Source organism: Ciconia boyciana, chromosome 3 (genome assembly GCF_034638445.1).
Source record: "Ciconia boyciana chromosome 3, ASM3463844v1, whole genome shotgun sequence".
Classification (NCBI taxonomy): Eukaryota; Metazoa; Chordata; class Aves; order Ciconiiformes; family Ciconiidae; genus Ciconia; species Ciconia boyciana.
This window is the reverse complement of record NC_132936.1, coordinates 68,182,618-68,206,113: the sequence shown is the minus strand read 5'-3', so window position 1 is coordinate 68,206,113 and position 23,496 is coordinate 68,182,618. Positions and strand designations below refer to the sequence as shown.

General features: G+C 41.3%; 1 protein-coding gene across 1 annotated transcript in view; it reads right to left on the bottom strand.

The window, feature by feature from the left end:
- Window positions 1–14,218, bottom strand: part of AIG1 (androgen induced 1) — a 126,172-nt gene extending 111,954 nt beyond the window's left edge. Inside the window, exon 1 of the mRNA XM_072856000.1 lies at window positions 13,780–14,218. Coding sequence (XP_072712101.1) covers window positions 13,780–13,920 — 141 coding nt within the window. The 5' untranslated portion in view covers window positions 13,921–14,218. The remainder of the gene's footprint in view (window positions 1–13,779) is intronic.
- Window positions 14,219–23,496: the final 9,278 nt, after the last annotated feature.

The following is a 23,496-nucleotide window of genomic DNA, read 5'->3' as shown; positions in this document are numbered from 1 at the left end:
CTTCTTTCTTGGAAGATGAAGAACGAAGGAGACAGATGGTACAAAAATAAGTATCCATAAAGAGAACAGACAAGACTGGCTATTTGGAATAGGCATTCTTCAGCTGTTTATACTATTTACCTAAGCTTTCTTTTGGGAAGACCACCAAGGAGGAAAACTGCAAAGCAAACTCCATGGAAAGATACTTTCTGCCCAGAGCACTCATTCATTATAGGTCATATGGAAAGAGATGTGGTCTAGATCTTCTGCCACTCTGCAGCCACTACCTGTCTTCCTACTTCAACAGCATTTCCAACAAACTGAGATATGGCCTTAATTTTCCTTAAGCTGATCATACAGGTTTTAAAATTTTTCTTTTATATTTGTCATAGTGCTTTGGAGGTCACCCAGGCATTTTATGCAGACTGCTGGTACACTTAATCATTTCGGTGGCTTCCTGCAGTAAATCAGGAGACATTATATTAATAAAAGATGGGGCTGTTCCAGGTCTGATTCATAACACTGAATACCCATCTACCTGGCTTAAAAAGAGTCCTTTAAAAAGGTCAGTTTACTCTACGGAATTCTGAATACCAAGGATATGTCTTCACTCACACAAGATATATACACTCGAGGCCAGCACCCTAAAAGGTACAGAAGACACTGAAGTGATTCAGAACGAGGGCTCACGGCTGTCTGCACCACAACCTAGCCAAAGAGACCTTGTCTGAAAATACACCACTGAGATACAGGCACACCACGCAAATAAGCATCTCATAAAACAGGTTTACCTCCATCACTGCACTTCTTTGTCTGGCAAACACTGTTTAGTCACGTTCATTGAGCACAAGACCCAAGACAGGCAAAATACCAGGTTTAAGAGGGAAAGATTGGCCAAAAGTGGACTTTGCTTGTACCATATTATTATTATTTGGTTACTTCTTCAAAATACTTATTAATCCCTGAAATCAGAATGTACCTAATTAAAAAAAAAAAAGAGATTAAACAGTTGTTTTCTGGATTTGACTTGTTATCACATCCCCTCCTGACTCTCACTTTTATATTTTAAATTCAAGTTTGCTTTCACTATCTCACACAGCACACGTACAATTCCTATGAAATACGGGTAACATTTATGAATAAGTCGCAACTTTCAGTATTATGTTGCTCTCGTGACATTGGTCTTGCACTTGCTAAAGGAAAATAAAACAAGTTTTCAATTAATACAGCTGGTAAAATATTTCTGAATAACAATTTCCCACTGCAAAGGCTGATTCCTTTGTAATGTAATTTTGTCCAAGTATCTTAATGAAGACAATCAAGTGTTTTGTTTTCACTTGGTCAGTCCAACTGCACTGAAACCATGAATTTGAAATACTTTTTCTAAATCTTCCCTGCCCCCCCCCCCCCAAGAAATTGCGAGATTGACTTTTTCTTCCCATCTGGAAAAAAAATCATAATTTCTAAATTTACAATCACACCAGAAGAGACAGTTAAAAAAAAAAACCAAACCCAAACCCCTTCAATACTTTAGGGTCTTATCTTGCAAGGTGCTGAAAACTCTCGTATTTCTAACTCACATGCAGTATGGTGTGGATGCTAAGTATCACCCAGAAATGGAAGTCTGACCCCAACTCCTGTGCAAAACTAAGCAGAACAAATGTGGATACTACAGAGAGAATAGCTTCCCATTAGCTGCCAGAAGTAATGCCAAAATACCACTGTAGGTCAAGACCCTTGCAAGATCCACAGACCTTACGTGACATTTTGTCACGAGGCAGTTGTGAGCATTGGTTCCAACGACATGCCACACAGATCAAACCCTGTGGTAGGGCCAGACTCCCTGCAAAAAGTGGCATTGAGACCAAAGTGCTCCCATCAAAACACTGCCTGCAGCCCCCAGCCCACCCCTGTGCTGGGCACAGGAAGGCTAACCAGGCAGGCTACAGACCCTAGGTGGGTCACATGTTGAGCACTCCTTTTTCCAGCCATCACTTGACTATTTGGCTGACATACCTTAAAAGACATTCTTGAATCTAAACCACCTAGTCCAGTCAGAATTTTATTTCTATCGACTTACATTTTAGCAACCTGATTTTAAACTTCTGTTTTTGTGTGTGCCTACTGGGCACGTGTTCAGCCCTGCTACTGGTTGGACGTGGGGGCACGGAGCCATGGCAGGCTCGTCTCTATCCGGCTACTGTATTTGGCAACCCCCAACAAGAACAAATATGCTTCCATGTAGGTTTGAGTAGAAAGTTACCACTGTGAAATGCAGATTTCTCTCTTCCCGTAGTTCTAAATTGCAACAGGTGTGTCTGCATGCACTCCCAACCCACCCACACAAATAAGGAATAAGTACTTATATATGTTCACATGAAAAAAAAAGAAAGCTTCTTCTATTAAGCACAGTAATAGCCGACAAACTAAGCAATGTTTAAAAATATTTTTGGTCATCTCACTGAATACAGCAGATTTCAAACCTCACAATGACTATTATGAGATAAGTTTTCTTATTAGGAAATATAAAATACAATTTAAAGCATTTCAGCATCTCTTTTAAAATATATCAATTACAAAATTAAAAAAAAATGGAAAATGTCTGAATACTGATTGCTGATTCCATACATTATTTTGATTTTTCAACTTAAACATCAATTTCTATCAAAGACCTGCTTCTGAATTGGAAAATTTATCACAAAAAATTGAATGGCAGACTACCAAAAAGTGACAAGATTTTAACGCCATAATAAGCATTAGGATCTTGATCCATTATGCTTAACACTTATGGGAGTTTTTTCCTGTAACCAGGATGCTTAAAAACTTATTCAAAAACAGAAAGCAAAGCTAAGAGTCTTATGTAACAACATCATTTCAAAAGTGGTTTCTTTAAGGCTATCACCACAGCAAAATCATGCTTTTCTGATGGAAGATGACTGATTCTTCATTGTTTTGGGTCTACACAGAGTGCTTGAAAAAGACAAGAGAATGACACTGTATTCGACACTGTATTCTCCTGGTCAGGTATTTGGGAAGGGTGAGGATGCAGAAGGCAACATAAGACAGTGAATGCACTGGGAGAAAAGACAGGATTTGTGAATGGTGGGAAAAGAGTATAAGGAGTACTGCGGGGAAAAGCAAAGCAGCACTAGACAGGAAAACACAGGCTTCTGGAAGAGGACTGGGTGTGCAATTGGAACTGGGATACAGAGCTGAAACATCAAGGATACTGTGCTGGGTAAGAAGAGATTAGAAAGAATGGGGAAAGGGATGTTGCACAGGCAGTTTCCTATAAGAAGAAAAGGGCAAAAAATACAGTGATAGCTAACAGCAACCTGTAACTGAGGAGCCTGACTGGGTGATAAGGGGCATGAATGGATCAGGGCAAAGTGGGAGCACTTTCATTCACAAAGCCACCAGTGGATGAATAGAATCATCCCTTGCACACCCTTAAAGACATTCACGTTTTGCTTATATGTTGCACATTGAATTTTAAAATCAAGAAGTTCAGATCCCACTGGCCCAAATCCCCAAAGTAACAAGAGGTCCCTCCACCCTTTTCTAAAATACATCCCCATAAAATACACCTCATAATTTTAACTCAGCCTTATAATTAATGGGGAACAAAACAGCTCTGAATTAATTTGACAATATCATTTTAGTAGCTTCTGCCCCAAACCATGAGAAAAAGAAAATAAAACTTGGCCAGAAATGCCATATGACTTAATAGCATAGAATATAATCTCTGGAAATTCAGAGGTGTTTAGCTTCTGAAATTATACTGGCATTGAGTCAAGGAGATTTGAATACTAATCTTCTATAATCATATGTTAGAATTAGAAACAATCATTAGCTTCTTAATAAATACAGGAATATGCCTTTCTAGCCACAGTAGGTCATGAGACAGCTGACCTGAAAGTAGTCTGCTCTCTCTTGTTAGCTAAGAGTTCTTTGACACTCAAAAACTTAACAGCGTCTGGTACCTCAAACCACTGTAATCTTCTATCCATGTTTCATTAATTGGTCATCTAAACTGACTTCAGTAGTAGCAGGCCAATTTACTCTTAGATGTGCACAGTGTATGGAGACACTACAGAGTAGCTTTTATGAACAGTTTGATATTTTCAAGTTATGTGCACCATAAGTAAGTAACTATTATGTCAAACATACACAAAGATGCATATCCATCTCCAAACACCCCAAATCCCTTTCAGCCTCCTGAACGTCCAGTTTAAAAGTGCTGTGCAGCAGGTCCAGACAGTAGAGGTTTCCTTTGTGACTCACACATTCTTACGACTCACTTTGTCGGACCTACAGGAATGCAGGTAATTGTGTCTAATGCACACGCAAATTCGCAGGTCTTGGAACACAGCTATAACAAGTAAACTCAGGTCAAGAAAGTTTTCACAGCATGGAGTTTCAATTTGTTTGTAAGCTTAAGTGAACAGCAAATGGGGACCTCTGCATCTGTCAGTGCATATGGCTTCTAACTAAGGACAAAGTTTTGCAAGCACCCTCCGCTGAGCAGAATTGTGCTAAGCCACACAAGTTATGCGCAGGGAAGTGGTGCCATGCCACTGGGGGGGGGGGGTGGGGGGGGGGGGAGATTGTGTGGGTTTGTGGGGGGAAGAAATGGGGGCGAGGACAAGGAAGGGGAGGAAGTCTGAGGGAGCAAACGCATACTGTTTTATCCAAGAAACACCAGCCACTATATCTCCACCCCTTGTTTTCCCTCACTTCGTCCTCATACTTGGCAACCAAATATCTAAATACCAATTTTTCACAACACAAGGCTGATCAGCATGGTGCACTCTCTCACCTACGCACCCCAGGTATAAAAGTGCTGTCCTCTATTGGATCTTCCTTTTCTTTCCCACCTTCTCTACTTGCATCCTTTGCAGAGCTGCGCCTGCACAAGCACCAGCCATAAACAACTTGCATCTCCTCTAGGGTCAAGGGCCCTATTGCAGTGCCTCAGGATCACACAGAGGTGCTAGCCTGAACATTAGCTGTATGAAATGCTTCCACCGCTTCAGCCACAAGCTTGTTAAGCATCTCACAGAGAAAACATCCCTTTTGCATTCATGCATTTTATCAATTTATATAGCAGCATTTAAAGTCAGCAGTTTCTTTTTCTTCCTTTTGCATCTGATCAAGTACATTTAGGAACATATGCCACCTGTGCTCTGCATGTGGAACTCCCACTCCTACTGAATTCTAATAATATTAGCAATAATAATAAATAACAATTTGTTACTTATGTGCTGCCAGGACCAGAAGGCTTCAAGATACCTGATAAAATATATGCAAATGCGGGCAGGGGGGAAGTAAATTTACCCTCAGGTACACAAAGAACTAGGTTTAAAAAAATATACAGACAGCACTGTTCAAAACCAAAAATGAGCCAATCAATTCCTAACAGAGTAAAATTGAAATTCTCTGCTAAGTCCCTGCACAACCAACTCAAACAGTCGGAAGTGTCTAGCAGCATTTGTAGAGGTAAGAGTCAGGCTCTTACATTGTTTCACTTAAACCAAATCATTGCAAAAACCCACCACCCCTTGTGCTTTGCTTTACAAGTTAGCAAGGAATTAGCAAAGGATTTGACATTCTGCTCTTCTGCACTTTCTACTCTAGTTTATCTTTACCAGGACACCTAATATTCAGCTAGTAAAAATCCAGTGGTACTAGTTTTGTTTTAAGCTATACTATAGAGAGTCCTCAAGCACTTCGAAACAACTAACCTGATAGACAACTGCAGCAAAAATACCTGAGCTATGTCAGTTGCACACAGATCTAAGTGGAAATTATTATATAATTGCACCCTTAGGGAAGTATTTGTTTGGAAATCCTCCTGCAAACAGGATGCTTGCAAGGGCAGTGGCAAGACACGATGTTCAGGGAATGCAACTAGAGGCATTCAAATGTTGCTTTCAAACTCTCGAGGGAAAATTGCATGGACTTACCTAAGTTGCCAGAAGGAGCCTTCATACAAATGAAAATCAGGTTCTGATTTTCTCCTAGCATTTCACATGAGCTTAACCTGTTTCCAACCAACAGAATCTCTATGTTTTGCAGTATACTGCAAAAAACCCCAACAAGCAATGCCAACTATACGCCAAGAGAGTGTAAAAGATCCTAAGGTAACTGGGAAAATGCTGATGAAAATCCTCTAAATGCTTAATCATAGTGCTAGTTGGGAGAGGGACTTGTTTTTAAATCTTACCAAAACACGTTTATAGATTTTAATTTACTTTAGTTTCTTCCTCTCCGAAAAGGCTGGAAGTTTTACTTCAGCTTCCAACTGATTTTGTTTTTTCTTCAGACTTTGGTTAACTTTTCCATCCACGAAAGTTAAACACAGCTTTTTCAGTGGTAGCAAATTTAACTCTATCAAGTTGAAAAAATCTTGCATCATACATAGTAAGAGTAAATGAACAAAGGCCATAAGGCTTTGAAGACTAATAACAAATTCAGAGCTTTGGAAAATATGGTATGGGGAAAACGTAGTTACTCAAATAAAGGCAGGCAAATAAGGCAAAATTTGAAAAAGCTTTCATTAGAAGAAGAAAGCTTTTCATATTCATCCATTCAAAGAGTGAACAAGGAGTTTATGCTTCCCTTTGGTCTTCAAAATGAGCCAAGGCATTGTCAATTTTGTTTCTACTTCATATGCCATATATATACACCTGGACACGCAAGGTGAGAAGACCAGGCCTCAGATTCAGATACTTAAAAGAAAAAAACCTACACTGAGAGGAATTTGATGTTTTTCACGTGTGTATTGTGAGCAATAACATCACTTTTGTTTCAAATATAGAAATGTCCAATGTGAACTTACTACACACCAGTATTTGTTTCACTCTTGAATTCTGCAGAAAGCATATAAACCTGTCACTGGTGTCGATCTTTTTAACATTTACTGACTGGAGTTGCATTAGCAATTAAAACTCCAAATGACAAGGAATTCTCCACCCATGCTGAGCTCTTCTCAACATCTGAGTCTATATTAAAGCAGTGCAATTAAAAAAATATTTTCTAAATACTGCATTAGGATAGGCAGGCACTGACAACTCCAATTATTAAATATGGAAAGTTGCAGCACAGAAAACACTGCATGTAATGGAAGGAATCTGAGATATTTTTATTTTATTGTTTTGTTCAGCTAAATACACACTCGGCATAATCCTTTGTAAGGAATCTACATTATAGCACGTTCAATACACTGCAGAATTGCCTATTTTTTCAATTTTGTTTTATTACAGTTTATTGTGGTTTTACTTTGTTCAAATCTGCAAGCTTACTTCTGTGGAATGTCAGGGTTTTGTAATTTCATAAAGTTTTTTCTTCTACTTATAGGTTTAAACAACTTCATATTTTGTTGTACAGTGGCATACTGGCACATTTGAATTTTCCATCATGCCGATAATAAAAGATTTTTATCGTGTGAGTGTTTCCCCATTTTCAGATAAGGTGATCAAGTGTTGGGTTTTTTTTCAGCCAAAGGACAAAACAAGTAACCACCCACATGGACTTGTACCCTACAAGTCTTTGTACATCCTCAGGTTGACGCAACTGCAAAGATTCAAGTGGAATTTGATTTTTATTCAAAATATTTTTCATTTAAAACACTAAGTTTGCAATTTTCTATATTAGTTAAGAATATTATTTGATAGGTTATATAGATCTTTACAACTTAAGAAGGTCGATCTCTCAAAATTTATTTCTTGTATAAGCTTATATGACCTCATTAAGATAGCACAAATATAAGGTCAAAAATACATTGATTAAATATTTTGTTATATACTTATATTCACAACAAATTAGGACAGCTCAGAACCCCAACTTTGACTTCAGCATAGAACACTAGATGTTCTATGCTGACTTCAGCATAGAACTAACATAGAACACTAGATGTGTTTGTCCTTGTTTAAATTAATTGTTCAAAATATTTAACAGTTTTGCCATATGGAGGCATATAAGATTATCTGAGTTATCCTTAGCACTACAATAAAACTGTAAAGAAAATAATTCAACTGTAATACAACATAAATAGGATTTTTTTCAAAGGGAAACAGAAAGACTACTAAACCAACTTCTTGAAGTTGTCATCATTTGAAACTGTTCTGGCAAAACTCTACAGACTTTACACTGTTTTAAAACATAGCACTGTTACCTATCGCTTACATACTCCAAGTTATAAAATAATATTACTGACATTAGTTAAATCTATCATCATAGTAAGTGATCCCAATTTGTCCTCTCTTCCACTCTCCTCCTTTCCCCTGCCAACCCTACTGCCAACACAAATATTTCAAGACAGCCATAACTTTCCTAAGAATTCCCAAATTAAATGTTCAACATATTTAAGTCCAATTGTAAAATAAATACATGCTAATGCAATGTGAAAATGGAACTCTTCAATGTAGTGCTCCAATTCCACTAAATTTGTAACAGCGCTACCAAAAGCAAATGGAAAACATGGGTCTATGAATAAGAAACGGTGATCCTATTACATTTTTATTACTGCATCGACAGCACTATACATAACTGTTTCTCTGACATGTTTACAGCCTGAGAGGGAAAAAGAAAGCTCTAAAACACACACTTATTAAAAGGCTCCCTTACGTATATTGTTGCCTTTTCTCTCAAATACATTAAGCACCATTAAGAAACCTCACCTTGTTATTTCTCAAAAAGCAATCCCTTACTTTCTTTCTCTGTAAACTGATAAACACTCCGTTGACTGCATTCACTGTTATAGTAAGAACACTGAGATATTTAGACATGGTGATGAATTACCTCTGGGAATAATACCTAATAATATTTCACACTTCTGTAATCTTTTCACCCAAAAGCCATAAAACACTTAAATATCAGGGTAACTTCACAGATGATGAAAGAGGAAAGCAGAAGGTGAAATCCATTTTACTAAAGGAAATCCTGGAAAAAGAGTCATATTCCATAGAGTGTGGAACATGTTTTCACTTTTGTTCTCTGTGTTGTGGTACGTTTAACCCAGACAGTTAGCAATGACACTTGCTCAACTTCAGATACCGCACCAATGGCACAGTTTATTATTCCTTAACTCTGAATCTTCTGGCCTCTGACATTTTCTGGTCATCTTATTTCCTATCAGCATGACTAAATCCAAAATGGGCACAAATCACCTATAATTTTTAGCCATGCTTTGTTAAGCTTCTATCTTTTTTTGTTGCCTAGTAACTGTATCTCATACAATTTAATAACTAATTAAATACATTAAATAAGTAAATGACAAATCTACCAACTCTAGTTTCTAGCCCTATGGTTAACACGCCCCTCTGAAATTTTCCAAAGACAAGAAATGAACTAAGTTCTGACGACTTATTTAAACTTAATCAAACTAAACCTAAAGGCATTTTCTGCAAAACAAATACAACATGCACTAGCAAAAAACGTGCTGGGAACAGCACTTGTACCTGTTTTTTGTAGAACTCAATCTGCCAGACAACGCATAAAAGTTCATACACAGACATCCTGCTATTTCTTTCAAAGGAATAATAAAAGTGTAAGGCCAGGCAGATTTATATATGAGCAAAATCAATTCCTCTCTAGCTTTGGCTGCCCTGAATCAAGTCATATGAATACCCACATTAACATTCTGTTATTCAAAATAGGATCATTAATCATCACATGAAACATCACACTTCAGACTGCTTCCAAAAATCTAGCCCTGCCTTTTGTCTCTGTAACTACCCTGTTCAGCCTATCAGAGAGACCTTAAGACTAAAAAAAACAAAACAAAAAACAAAAAACAAACAGTATTTTCTTAGTGCATGCATATGTATGTGCAATAGTATCTTGGTTTACTCTAGCTTCTCTGAGAAATAAGGTTTTCACAGAAACTGCAGAATGAAAATTAGAAGCTATTTAGACCAGTGCACCCCTTACTAAGGAGATACATACTTATTTTAACTCTAAGCTACTTTTCTGCTAATTATCATACACACCCAAACACAAAAAGTAGAACTGGTCTTCTTTTCAGCACCCACAGGCTCCACTTTATTCCAGAATACAAATTCTATTTATTTTTGCCTCCTCTCACAACAGTAAGAGAGCCAAGAGAAACTGAAAAACAAAACTTAACCCCTGCAACAGCAAGGATCCTGCCATTTTAGAAAAGTTGGTGCAACGGATCCCGCAACAAAATGTGTATTTATAAAGGCAGGTGTGTGCTTGCAGTGTATGCAGGATGACCCAGTTATCTTTAATTCAAGTACTATTATCTTTAATTCAGCTACGTCAAGTACTTCTAGAACTGAACAAACAGCGGTACAAGTAGGGAAAATTTCTGAGACTTACATAGCTGACAAACTTCTTGCAAAGAATAATTTTGTACTGGCATAATTTTCACCCTAACTTAACTTTCAACTATAAGACTCAACAATGAATTTATGGGTTGAGGTGCAGGACAGTGCAGCACTCCACTACTAAAGCACAAAATGGTGAACCTGAGCCTAACAAAGGCAGCTACACAAATCGTAGGCACATCTCTTGAAATATCCCGTCTGAATCCGGTTCTTTGCCATTTTCACAGGAACTCTGGGGCTTGGTTTGTGTTGTGAGGCTGAATGAAAGCAACAGTTTTGCAGTTTTGAACTAGCCCCAATGTTCAGTTCAATAATTTTATCTGCTGGGCCCACTGCCTGATCTTGGCAGCAACTCTTTACCTCTTCGTACTTTAGTTTCCCAGTCTATAAATGACAAAAAGGATACTCTCTCTTTTCTGAATTGTTTCAGAATCCACAGGTACTAGGCAGATATCTTTACCATCTTTTGAATAAGCAGGATAAATATCTACCACCTCTACATAGCAGGGAGAAAGTCTGAAGTGGAGAAATGATTGTTAGTAGCAACAGTGAGGAGCATCACCAGTGTAATGGCAAAACATACTGCCAGCGCATTGCTTCATAAACCAGAAAAATATTCCATTGACATGAGTGTTTTAGGGAATGTTGCCACCACAGTCACAACTGTAAAAAAACCCAGTCAGTCATCAGAATGACAGCAGTTAAAAGAAGTCATTAGTTGCGCTTATTTGCTTTCTTAATTCAAGGACAGGAGAGATTAAGCATGCATATTGGCATGTAATAAAATCTTACTTAGGTATGAACATGCAAAATATTACGGATGGACAGGGACATCACAGTCTTTAGCTTTGTATTAAACAACTTCCTCATAATGCTCCACTTCCGTAAACAGTGTGAGGGCTGTAAGTCTACTGTTCAGATTAATGCATACATTTAGAATAATTTACTGCATCTTGTGTTTTAGAGTCCAAACTACTAGTTTTTCATAATTCCATTCAAAATTATATTATCTGCAATAACTGTAAATCATTTCACACAGCACCTCTGCAAAGCCAGCTACCTAAATCTCCAAGACATTTACTGATGTTGAGACTGGAAAGGAATGTCCCTTTACAAATGGACAGATGAAAAAAAAATCCAAATTACTTTCCAGATTCAAGTCATAAACTCACTTTTCTCAAAAACTGGTAGCAGTTTTTGGAAACAGAAAGAACTTCTACGTGTTTCTGTGATGTCAAAGATGAAATCTCTGCTTGTGGAGGTACAATCTGTAGCAAGAACACATGTCTGCCAAGACTCTGGCATTGATGATATTTTGTCTAGACAGCCTTTGAATGTGACTGACACAGGAACACTGCACATGGTTGAGGAAACTGAAACTTATGGAAGTGGGTTTCAAGACTTAGTCAACACACAGTATTTTGGAAATGTGCCTAACATTCTCCAACCACACCTCCTGGTATCCTCCTCAGGAATCCAATAGTTTTTGTGTCTTCAAGTCTCCCAATTGTCCCAGGAGACAAAAAGATAGATTTGCTTAGATAAGATGCTACCAGGGCCATTTGGACATAAGTGAATATTGTCAACAAATGAAGAGGTCTATGTGCTGGCTAGTCACTGAGAAAGGCATTCAAGTCATTGAATTGTGTGTTATTTGGAAGGATTGAAGACTGTAAGGAATTGCTAACCTTTTCTCAACTATCGGACTTGACTATGAGAAACACACGACAACTATTAGCTAAAGGACAGAAATTACTAGCTGAAGTTGATAACTGTTCTAGACGTTTCAGAAAGCACTACATATTTACCTTGACCTTTTGGGCCATGACAGAAGTAGCCTGAACCATGTGCATGCTTTGATGGCAAAGTCCACATGAACTTGCCACAGACAGCAGGCTGTAATTTTTGGGAAATTATGAATATCATGTACTGTCAAATGTTATTTTCACTGTATGACAGCCTTAGTTCACTTAATCCTCAAGCAACTGTCAGGGCCAGGAGAACAGAGAAAAAGGTGAAAGAGACTCAAAGACAAGATCATTGGCTTTTAGCTTTAGTTAGTTCATTTCCAATTCAACTGCCACTAAAGTCAACAGCTCCCTGCTAACTTACTGGGACTTGACGCTAACTTCTACCAATTAATATTACTGACAGTACTGTTCAGCAGACCAAAAGGAAAAAAAAAATAGATTCTAGTTTGCCTTCCTGAAAAACATCAGGCCTTAAGATGCCCTTTTACAATCGCAGTAAAAGCACCAGTTACGGCTGTGGATACTCAGAGATCCAGCAAATATTTGGCACCCAACGCAAAAATTATCATCCCGGCTAAATGCAAAATACGGTAGGTGCTTCTTCTTGCCAAATCAAATATGGACCTCAGTGAACCTTAGCTTAATCCTGATACAGAAATTTGCACACTTGACCTGCCAGGTTAATAGTGTTTGAGTTTGGTCTCCAAACTCAACCTACTGACTGGATGTGAAGCGTGTAGGCAATAGTAGCAATACTTGTGAACCTACAATGAGGTTCTGAGAGAGGTTTTATCACTGGGAAGCACTGAAATACTTGCATTTTGGGACCTTTCTGTAACTCGGTAAGAACCGCAAAATCTCTTGCCTATTTACACTGTGGATTCAAAGAAAAAAAACTATTTTGACCTAGGTACTAGGTGTAAGTTGGCTATCATATTTCTGAACCAAAAACCAAGTTTCTGCTCCCATCTTCTCTCTTCCTCCCGCCCCTTCTCCTTCCACCTGCACTAGGGGAACACTGTTGTGAGGCAGCGAGGCTAGGAAGCTCAGAGCAAAAACAGCCCCTGGCCAGCACCTGGTGTTTCCCAGCAGGCCAGCATGCTCGTGACTGTTCCAGATCTGGACCCTTATGAAGAAAAGTGAAATGACACATCTTTTGTTTTGTAGGCTCTGTTTGGATTTGCAAACAAAACTACCTGGATCCGGCAAGTTGTGTTGCCCAACATTTTTTGTGTCACTCTCACACACTTGCACCTGTAGGGGATGGATTCCTCGGATGGGCCAAAGGGAGCAAGGCATGTTTTCTGTTTTGACAGCACACGGGAGCCAAGTGCTGGGAGCAGCAGGTTCTGGTGTTTACTGTCAGCCATTAAAAAAGGCGAAACACAGCATCAGCACTGCGGTGACCTTCCCCACGGCCGCTTACAGGCAGCAGCCCCTCGGCTTTGTCCGTGTCTTTCTCCGTTCCAACCACCCGGCTCCGCTGCCGCGGTGTCCGGCTGGCTCCTCTCACGGCCGGCCCCGGTGTCACAACATGTCGCCGTCCCCGCTTTAAGGTCACCTCATGGCGCTGCCGTCGAGCAGGGCCGCCGCCTCCGGGGGCCGCGATGCGCCCGGCCCGCTCCCGCGCGGGGCCGCGGCCGTTCACCGGGCAGCCTGAGGGAGGGGGCAGGGCCACGGGCGCCGGGGGCACTTACCAGGTCTATGAAGGTCAGAAATTTCCAGCTGCCTCCATAGGTCTGATGCGCGGGCATGTCAATGGCCTTGTAATTGCACAGGATGGAGCAATAGGACAGGAGGATGGCGGCGCGCAGCACCTGGCAGGGCACCAGCGCCATGTTGCACGCTGCGCCGGGGCGGCCTCGGCGGCGGCGGCGGGCTGCGAGCCAGCTCGGGGTGCGCTTCCGCGTGTGTGCGTGTGCGTGTGTGCGCGCGCCCCTGCGGGCGGGACTCCGAGCGCCCCCGCGCCGCGTTCGGCCCCGGCCGGGGCGGAGCGGAGCGGAGCGGAGGGGCCGCGCTGTGCGGCGGCGGCTGGCAGCGGCGCGGGGCAGGCGGGGTTGGAGGGGTGGTTGGCGGCGGCGGTGCCGGCGCTGCTGGCAGCAGCCTGGCTGGCGGGCTCGGCGCGCTCCCGAGTCGCAGCTCCGCGGCCGGGCCGGGCGGGAAGAGGCCGTGCCGTTCCCGAGGGAGCGGAGGGGCATGCCCTTCCCCGCCCATCGCCCTCCGCCGCGCAGGCCGGACCCGCCGCGCCGCTCCGGCGGCGGTAGGTGCCCGGGGGCTGGCAGGTGCGGGGCCGGGGCTGCGGCGGCCCGGCCCGGCCCGGCCCTGCCCTGCCCTGCCCGAGGGACCCGCGTCCCTCAGGCGCGCTGCCCCCGGGAGGTCACGAGTTGTGAGCGCGGGCAGCAAGTTATTTGCAGAACCCGGTTGCCCGCATTTTCAACCCAAAATTACAATGCACCAGCAACTACGGTTTTTAATCGCTGTATCGTGAAACGCTGTCGCGCGCGTCGGCCTCCGCGGCAGCCCCGCCGCAGCGCCGGACCGCCGGCCGGGCGTACCGTAGCGGGGGCGGCGGGGCGCAGGGCCCGGCCGCCGTTGGCGCGGCCCGGGGCGGGCGGTCCCCGCGCCGCCCGCTGACCGCGCCGCAGCCAATGGGCTGCGGGCTGAGGGCGCGCGGCGGCGGCGGGAGCAGGTGTCGGCGCCCCGCCGGGGCGGCGGCCGCGTGGCGTGGGTCGGAGCGCGGCGGGGGCTGTGCGGCGGCGGGGCTCTGACCGTAGGCCGTGTGGCGTGCTGGTGCTCCACCGTTACCGTACGCTGGCCGTACGGCTGCCCCGGCGCGGAGAGGCGAGTCCTCGGTGTTTGCCTTCATCGCACACACGCACAATTGCTAGAAGTGCGCTTTGCAGTACCTGCGAGCACTGTAAGACGGGGACCTCGTTATCCCTGGGTGAAAACGTTGGGCCGAGTATCAGCGTTATAAGGTTACTTTCTTAGTGGTGGACCTGATGGCGGCAACAGCGCTCCTGGTTGTAACTACCCTCTTGGTAATGCTGTCCCGGGGACCTCATCGTGAAGGTTCGTGCCCTCGGCTCTGAGGGGCGGTGGCTTCCTCATCACTGACGGGGCACAAAATATGGTGGCTAGCAGAAGCAGCTGGTCTTGGTGACAGGAAAGACTTGGATTTCCACGCTGGTCATGCTGGCTCTGAGGAGGCCCTGAGACCAAATCCTCTTCCTTTTAGTCCAGGAGAAAATAAAATGAGTGGCAGGACACTAAAAAAAAATGTCGTGGGAGGAAAATCAAGTGAAAGATGATGCTTGGGTAGGTGAGCAGTGGTGTGATCTGAGGGATCAGTATTTATACCAGCCTTTGTTCTAAAGACGATGAATGACCGTTTCTGTCAGCAGAGGTTTGATCACCAAAGGGATCCTTGATGCTAGGAGCAATTCAGGGGGTCTTGTGCTTGGGCTTCTACACCCTGAAAAGGAAAGGGTCTTAAAGTGCTTGATTGCAGGGTAAATACTGAATTGCTCCGCCATCTGGAAAAGTTATTTTAAAGGGAAAAAACCACCAGCAGTGATGTCTGGGCTTGGAGAGACAAACCACTTCTATAAACACCATCTCCCTACATCTGTCCTCTGAAATAAATATTTGAACAATAAGGTGCTTCATCATAGTTACGCTACTGGAAGGTAAAAAGAATCAATGACTGTGCAATGTGTTCCCTACTTTTATTCCATTACATAGAGTCAAAGCCTCTTAATCTGGTATCCACTGTGCTCAAGTTCTGCAAAAATGTAGGGCTGTTTAGGAGAACACATGCTAGCAGCTATCCTAGATGAAATTAGCACAGTTTAAGATCTCTGCTTATGCAGAGGAATTCTATGTCAGGCATGGACAAAGAACCCTGTAGGAGCACGGTGCACAAATTTCCCACTGGATCCTTTAGGTTATTTTACCTTATCTTACCCGGGTTCACAGCCCCAGCAAGCACATTAAGCAATCAGACCCTTCTGTTGTTTGTGGCATGCATTTTAGTCTTGCAGGCTAAAAGGGTTTGGTCTCATTGAGGCCTCAAGGTGCCATGGAAGAGGTATCTGGGTGAAATGTCATGGTCTGCAATGCCACGGGAGACCAGACTAATAATGTTAATGGTGTGCCCCAATACAAGTGGATCTGTAGAGCAGCACAGTTGCTGCTGAGGACCTGATGTCTGTACTGTATGTAGCACAGGAGGTTTCACTTCAGACTCGTTCTTATCTGGAGCTGTGGATTGAATATTCATTAGTGGCTGGCGTGCATTAAGTGAACCCTTGGAGCCCATCTTCTGGTTTGGTTTTATTCAAAAGGAATGCAGCTTGCTTTCTGAAACTGTGTCAAGTTATAAACCAAAGCTCAGTGTAAGTCCAGATGATCAGGAGATTTACTCTTCATTTGAACTATACTGCTTCTGTAGAGGCACCCTTCGTGTGCAAGTCTCGCTGGACTTGAGCTTTGTAAGCTCTCAAAGGCAAGTGACTCTGTGCGGAGCTCCACAGCATCACTGATTACATACCCATGCACACTCTTGTGTCTTGTGATCAGCCTCTGACAGGAAGAGTTTGGGGCTGTCTAAGCCTTAGGCAGTCTGTGCCCTACTTTTCTAGCTGCACCTCCTCCTATGATGTACAGGAACTCACTTCTTGGGTCACCTCTATGTCAGTAATACGGCATCACAGACATTAATACTCACTGGACATAACTTGATAACCGCCATTCTCGGTTTGCCTTTTAGTCACGTGCATTTAAACATCCTCCAGGGCTACAGCATCCTCAAAACTTACAGAAAAACTACCCAGGCTTTTTGGAGCTCCATTTGAATGCTCTTCAGTTATACTCTCTGCTCTTCCATAGAAATCTCAGCAAAGCCTACAGAAAATCCTAACCTCATACAAAGAAAAACTTTCACTCAGCCTTGTAAGCCAAGGTGGAAATCTAAATGAAGTAGAATGTATAAACACTCTTGTTCCCCACTTTTTTTCTTTCAGTCAAGAAAATCTCAAGGCAGGCTAACTAACATGCCAGGCTCAGCCAAGCTTCTTCCTGGTCAAAGGCTCTTCTTTATTACACATTTCTAGACCTTTGAAAGGAAACGTAACTCCTTTGTGGGTGGGTTCTTTGTGCCTGTGTCCTTTCTAAAGAAGTATCTGTTGAATCTCTGGACAGTATTATAATAAGGGCTAATTAGATTGTAGGCTGCCATTAGCCTTTATGTGCCACTGTGGACTTTTTACTCCCTGTCTATTGAGAGACAAGCAGCAAAGTCTTTTGTGACTGTGGTTGAAATGGGTTTGCAGTGGATTTTATTTTCCTTTGGGTTTGGTCTTTTTTTTTTTTTCCGCAAAGTAAAAATGAGAAGTTTACTAATTTGCCCTTTATATTGCTATATGAATGCAAGTTTTTGGTACTTCCTGAAACGTTTACATTTCAGGTTTTTGATGAAATCATAATAAGGTAGACTATAAACATGTAAAATATTCAGTGCTAGCCTGTGATTTTTCAGGTCCTGATGTTTAAATATTTGTTTGTATGTAAATTGTGAAAAGCCTCAACTGAATTTTCATAAGTCACATACTGTAAGTTTATTTGAAAGTGGGAGTTTGACATGGGTCATACTTCTCATTCAGTAGAGATGAGAAACTGGTTTAGAAAGGAGAGTCCAAAGCACTGGTATGTCTGTGATGGAAGATGTTAATAAATGCTGTCTACTGTGGGGGGGAAGCAAGATGCCTAAAAATCTGTCAGAGAACTGAGTGGAAACAAGAACTAAAAAGGTGGGTTTCCCATCCAATTGTTAATATAAAATGAGTAGCATGATGTTTTTTCTACTTGGCCCTTTGACAGAATAAAGTGTAACATCTTGGAGTCCAAGGTTTAATCTTTTCTATGTAGGGTAGCAGATGAGAATGCTTAAGAGTTTTTTGGTGGTGGTGGTTTTTGTTTTGTTTTGGTTTTTTGTCTTTTTTAAAAGAACAACATTTGAATTTCTGAACAGCATTGTATTTTGTGAATGTCAAAGATACTGGTGAATCTTGGTGAATGATCTTTGAGAGATGTTTTGAGACCTGTGAGATGCCTTTTCTTAAGCAATTGCTTTAAATGCAAATGAGTTGTTTACAAGGAATTATGCCACAAGAAGTTGCCTCCAAAGCAATAATAATAAGCATAGTAATGCATGCTTGAACTCATAGGAAATTGGTAATACTGCCTCATCACAATGTGTTCATGGCGATGCACCTGATACTGCAATTTCTAATATTTGAGGCAGAGTGTACAAACTGTGCCAAGGTACGTGTACAAACTGTACTTAGATGTGTGGGAGTGTGACTCCCACATAAGCAGACATGCAAAAATTAAGCTTTCTTGCAATGGATACAAGTGAAATTATTGAAACATTGCAAGTTGAAAATCAGCAAGTAGTTATTGAAAAAAAACTTGCCTGTGCCTAAGACAGAAGAGTTTTTGGAAATGTTCTCAGTTGATATGTATATATTTAATATATAGCTCTTCAGTCTGATGAACTATCACTTGGGTAGTAAATGGCCCCACATATCAGAGGAGGATTCAGCTCAAAATCTTTGAGTTATCTGCTGTAACTGGGCCCATTGTTAATACTACTAATAAAGTTTAGGCAAGTTTTTATTTCTTCATTGACTTCGAACAGATATGACAAAAATTGAAGGATGGAGGAAAAAAGAGAATAAAAATGAAAAGACCACATTTATACCAGGTATAAAGAGCAGTGTGTTTAATAAGACTTCTGGAGCTACTTGTTTGTATGATGACTGATTATTGCCGATTTAGTTTCAAGTTTAGGTATAAGAATTACATTGAAGTTACTAATTGGGCATATTTTGTCCTGAGTATTCTACAATATATATTTATATGTATTTAACAATGGGAAATAGAGCTGGAGCAGAGACGACCAGGAGATAAGTGGAACAAAGTTTGGGGCAGCTGGAAATTCATTCATCCTCTCTGCAAGTTAAATTTTGCTTTATCCTGAAAGACCATGAACTTTCTTGCTATGAAGGAGAAATGAGCAGATAAAACTGGCTGTGTTCATCTTCCCTGTTAAGTTAGAATTTCCCAAAGTGACGATTTTATAAAGAAAAAGCCTTATTGTACAAATCAGGAGTTTTGGATATGGAAGTGAAGCAGGGACTGTGTAAGCACGTTAACTTTTCTTCACATTTGGATTAGATACATTGTGCGGAACAAAGCTGTTTCACGGTAAGGAATTTATATCTTAATTTCATAGGCTTTCTGCTGATTACATCGGTCCGTGTTAGTGCCAGAAGGGAAGGCAGGTAACAGGCCTCTGAGGTGCCAAAGAGCAACGCTGATCAGGAGTATTCTACCTGCCCACAGATGATGTGGCCCCTTGTAAACCAGAGCAAACATTCCTCTGCTGTAGCATGCAGTCTCCCAGAGGGAAGTAACCTTTGGGAAATGGTTTGGGTACACGCAGTGCACAGTTACAGATTACCTGCTGTCCTGTTTTAAGAGCTTACCCCTTACACTACATCTACCTATCAGCAAAGTCTTGAAGAGCGTGGATATGCAGTATTGTTTAGTAATATCAGTGAACAGTAAAAAAGCAGAACTGTTTGCCATGGGGAAATAAGAGTCAGCTTCTTAATCATTAAAAATGTGCAAAAGAAGACAAACAAAATTTCCACAAATAATTATAAAGCCAGAAAATTTAACCCTGCATGTTAACAGCTGCGTACTGAGTGTCTGCCTTCTCTTAGACCCTCTTGACAGAAGACAGTCTTGACATAACAATTGTTACCAGGTACCTTTGAAACACATGAAATTCCATCTGAACATAAGAAAATGCTGTTTACTGTCAGGATGGTTGAACATGGGAACAGGTTGCCCAGAGAGGCTGTGGACTCTACATCTGTGGAGTTATTCAAAACCCATCTAGACACGGTCCTGGGCAACCTGCTGTAGCTCACCCTGCTTGAGCAGGGGGGTTCAACTAGATGATTCAACCTCAACAATTCTGTGATGCTGTAACATAAATGGAGGTACGCATGTGACTGACGCATAACTCACCAAGTCTGCCTTAATTTTCTGGATTATCTTGTTAAAATCAGCTTTCTGGTGGCTTAAATCCCCTAAGTGCCTCACCACGCTGCCTCCTCTGAACACCTGGGCAAAGGGGTTAGAGGTGGGATGAGAAACAAGGAATAGGAATGGTGCAGGTGCGCCGCACCACTTCTGTAGCATTGCTTGCATAAAAGAGTTATATAATTGTTAATTTGTGCTGGAGACTTAATATGTGTATTTTATGAATTGAATTTGAACAAATCTCTACCCCTAAATCGCTGATCAAAAGTTGTAGAATTATTTATCTGCGCCCTATCTCTACCCCAAATTCTCATCTATAAAACTGGACTGGTAAAACTTCCTGTCTTATGTCCTGACTGAAAGTTCATCTCAGCAAGAACTATTTCTTCATTTATTTTAAAATTATAAATATGTAATTATACTTCACCCAGTTACATCTTGGACTTCTGAGGAAACCTGAAATATTAAAAAATACAGTATTTTCTTAAAGAAACTATCGGTTCTTTTCTGTGACAACTGACTCTAATGGGCAGCACTGGAAAACGGAGTAAGTGTGAAGTATCTTCTGTTGTGAATCAGTGAATACTTTTCTGGTTCAGCTGCAGTAAGGTTTAACTGTTCAAGGGAGAGCAGTAATACGCATCTAATACAACAGCCAGAATACAGAGGGCACTTCATTCTGTAGCAGAGAGACAGCACTGGCTAGCAAGGACAACAGCAACCAAATACCCATCTCAAAGATGTGGCATAGCCAGTTTTTTTAACTAGTTTGGCTTTGATGACTTTGTAGAAGCTGGTATTGTGTTTGGGCTGCCAAGCAAACCTGGAGGTGCCTACCGTCATCTGCTAGCCCCCCTGCAGGAGATGCTTATTGTTGCCAACTCCTCCTCTCTTGGTAGGAGTGACTCTCAGCAGAACGCCACGCTTCTGGCTTTTTACTATCTGCCAGACGATACAGCAGTAACCAGGCTCTTTCTGTCACCAGCTGGAAGCTGTTGTTCCATCTAATTTTTTATTCTAGTGCTCATCCTCAAAATGTCTTTTACACAACTTGTAGAAACTGTGTCATTTTCAGTATGTGTCTTTCCCCTTGGTACAATCTGCCGCTGAAGGCTCGCATTTCTCTGGGCTAACAATGGCAGGGGGTCTCTACCGTACTGTGATGATACTGCACTACAGATGGATCCATAGGATGGTTTTCCTGGATATTGATGCTTTTTTTATTCCTCCACGTATCATAAATGTTTGGTCAAAGCTGATTCATGTTCGGGAAAAGTAGAACACGAACAAGAAATCTTTGGGTAAGGTACCTTCATGACTCTGGAGTATCCTTTTTTTCCTGCCTTCTCCCTTTTTAATTCAGTCCATGGCTACACTGATGGATTAAATCTCTTCCTTCTTCACTCATTTACACTATTCCAGCCTCCTTTCAAATCTTGTTCTTAGACACACAAAGCCACTGTGGATATAGTAGACAGAAAACTATTCCTGTAATTTCCTCACTTATTAATCTGCCATGTGTCTGTATTTCCATAACTACAAGCCTCTTTTTAAATGAGCTTGGGAAAAAAAAATATCCACAATAAAAACCTGAAAATGTAAGTGAAAAGGGAGACAAACACACATATTGATGTCATACAAAAACTGAATTGCAAACTGGGTTTAGGGAAACAACCACAAATAACTTTACTGTTTGTTCAGCTTCATATATTTTTATAGTCTGATGATCATCTGAGATTAATTACAGAGAATAGAATGATAATATGCTTTAAAGGAGAAAAGTAAGGGAGAAATAGGAGGTCTAGAGCAACCTTCAGAAAGAAAGCAGCTGTACAGTAGTGCATATTTGAGCTCTTGGATAAATCGCCACAAATACTTGTGTGAATAAATGAACACATTGAAATGACTTTGAACTTTCTCACAACCACTTTTTTCTGTATTATGATTATCGCTACCCACTTGCTGGAACAAAAATAAAAGTCAGCTGCATCATGGGAATTCCTCTACAAGTGAATGAAATAACCATAATCGTTGCTTTCCTGACTGACAACACTGGTGCAAAATATACATAACCACTGCAGAGGACACACTGGAATAATGGGTGTTTGCAAAGAAAAACTAGTACTTAATATCCTTGGAAAAGTTTGGCTGCCACAGCTCCTGCCCCCAAATCTCAGATTCAGTAACGGAATGGGCTAACCACAAGTCACTTTGCCATTGTTTTCTGTTTATAGAAGGAACACAATTGTATACACTTCACAGATGCATCATGAAGAGACGGCAGTTTAAGCAGATGTGAAGCAGCGTTATCACAAGGCTTAGCAGTATGATTACTAGCTAATAAAGTGCAATCGAATAAACCAGAAGAGACTGAATTAGGATGTCTTTGCTGGAAGTAATCTTGGAGCCTGTAAATATGATAATAACCTTTGAAAGCCTTTAGGTGCCTTTTTGGAGTATATTAGCTGGTAAATCTGACTAGTTAATCTAGTAATTGGCAATTGCTAGGGATAATTGAAAATGCACAAGACTAATTTTTTTCCAAAATATTAATGTGAATGGGGGTGGAAGAAATCCTGTTTATGAACATTTTGTAAAAAATATAGCCTATTTTCAAGCGTCTTCCAGTCTTGCATGTACTTATGCAGCCATGGGCCTAGCAGCTTTATCATTTATGAGCAGCCCAGATGGCACACTGGGATTCAGAACCCAATCTAAATCCTTGGAAGACTCAATTTAATGTTGGCTGGTTTAGATTAATCAAAAACTGTCCTCTCTCTTTATGTTTTCTGAACCTAAGTGGTCCAAGATTTGAGAGGGTTTTTTGTTTTGGGGTTTTGTTTGTTTGTTTGTTTGTTGTTGGTATCCTAATATATTGTTTGTTTGTTGTTGGCATCCTAATATAAGAGATGTCCTTCTTATCAGAGTAAATGATACCATGAATGTTTCCAGCAATGATTGGAGAGAGGGATTTTTAAAATTTCAGACATTCCTGATGGAAGCTGAGGAAATTTTGTATTTTTCACCTTGTCACTGAAAACATATCCAAGCGTGTCTGTTATCCTGGTAAGGGATTCACTTTGTGACAACAGCTTGCTGCTTATAGAACTGAACAGAGTATGATGGATTCAGATGGAAGAAATCCATGACTTATTTTCAGGGCCAACATGCCTAGTTAATACCTTATTAGCTGCAATATAATGATGTGTGCCCTCTCGGGAATTACTGGTCTGTGATGAGGATAGGGTGTAATGCAGGTGAATGCAAACTACTAATATTCAGCATTAGTGTAAATTTTA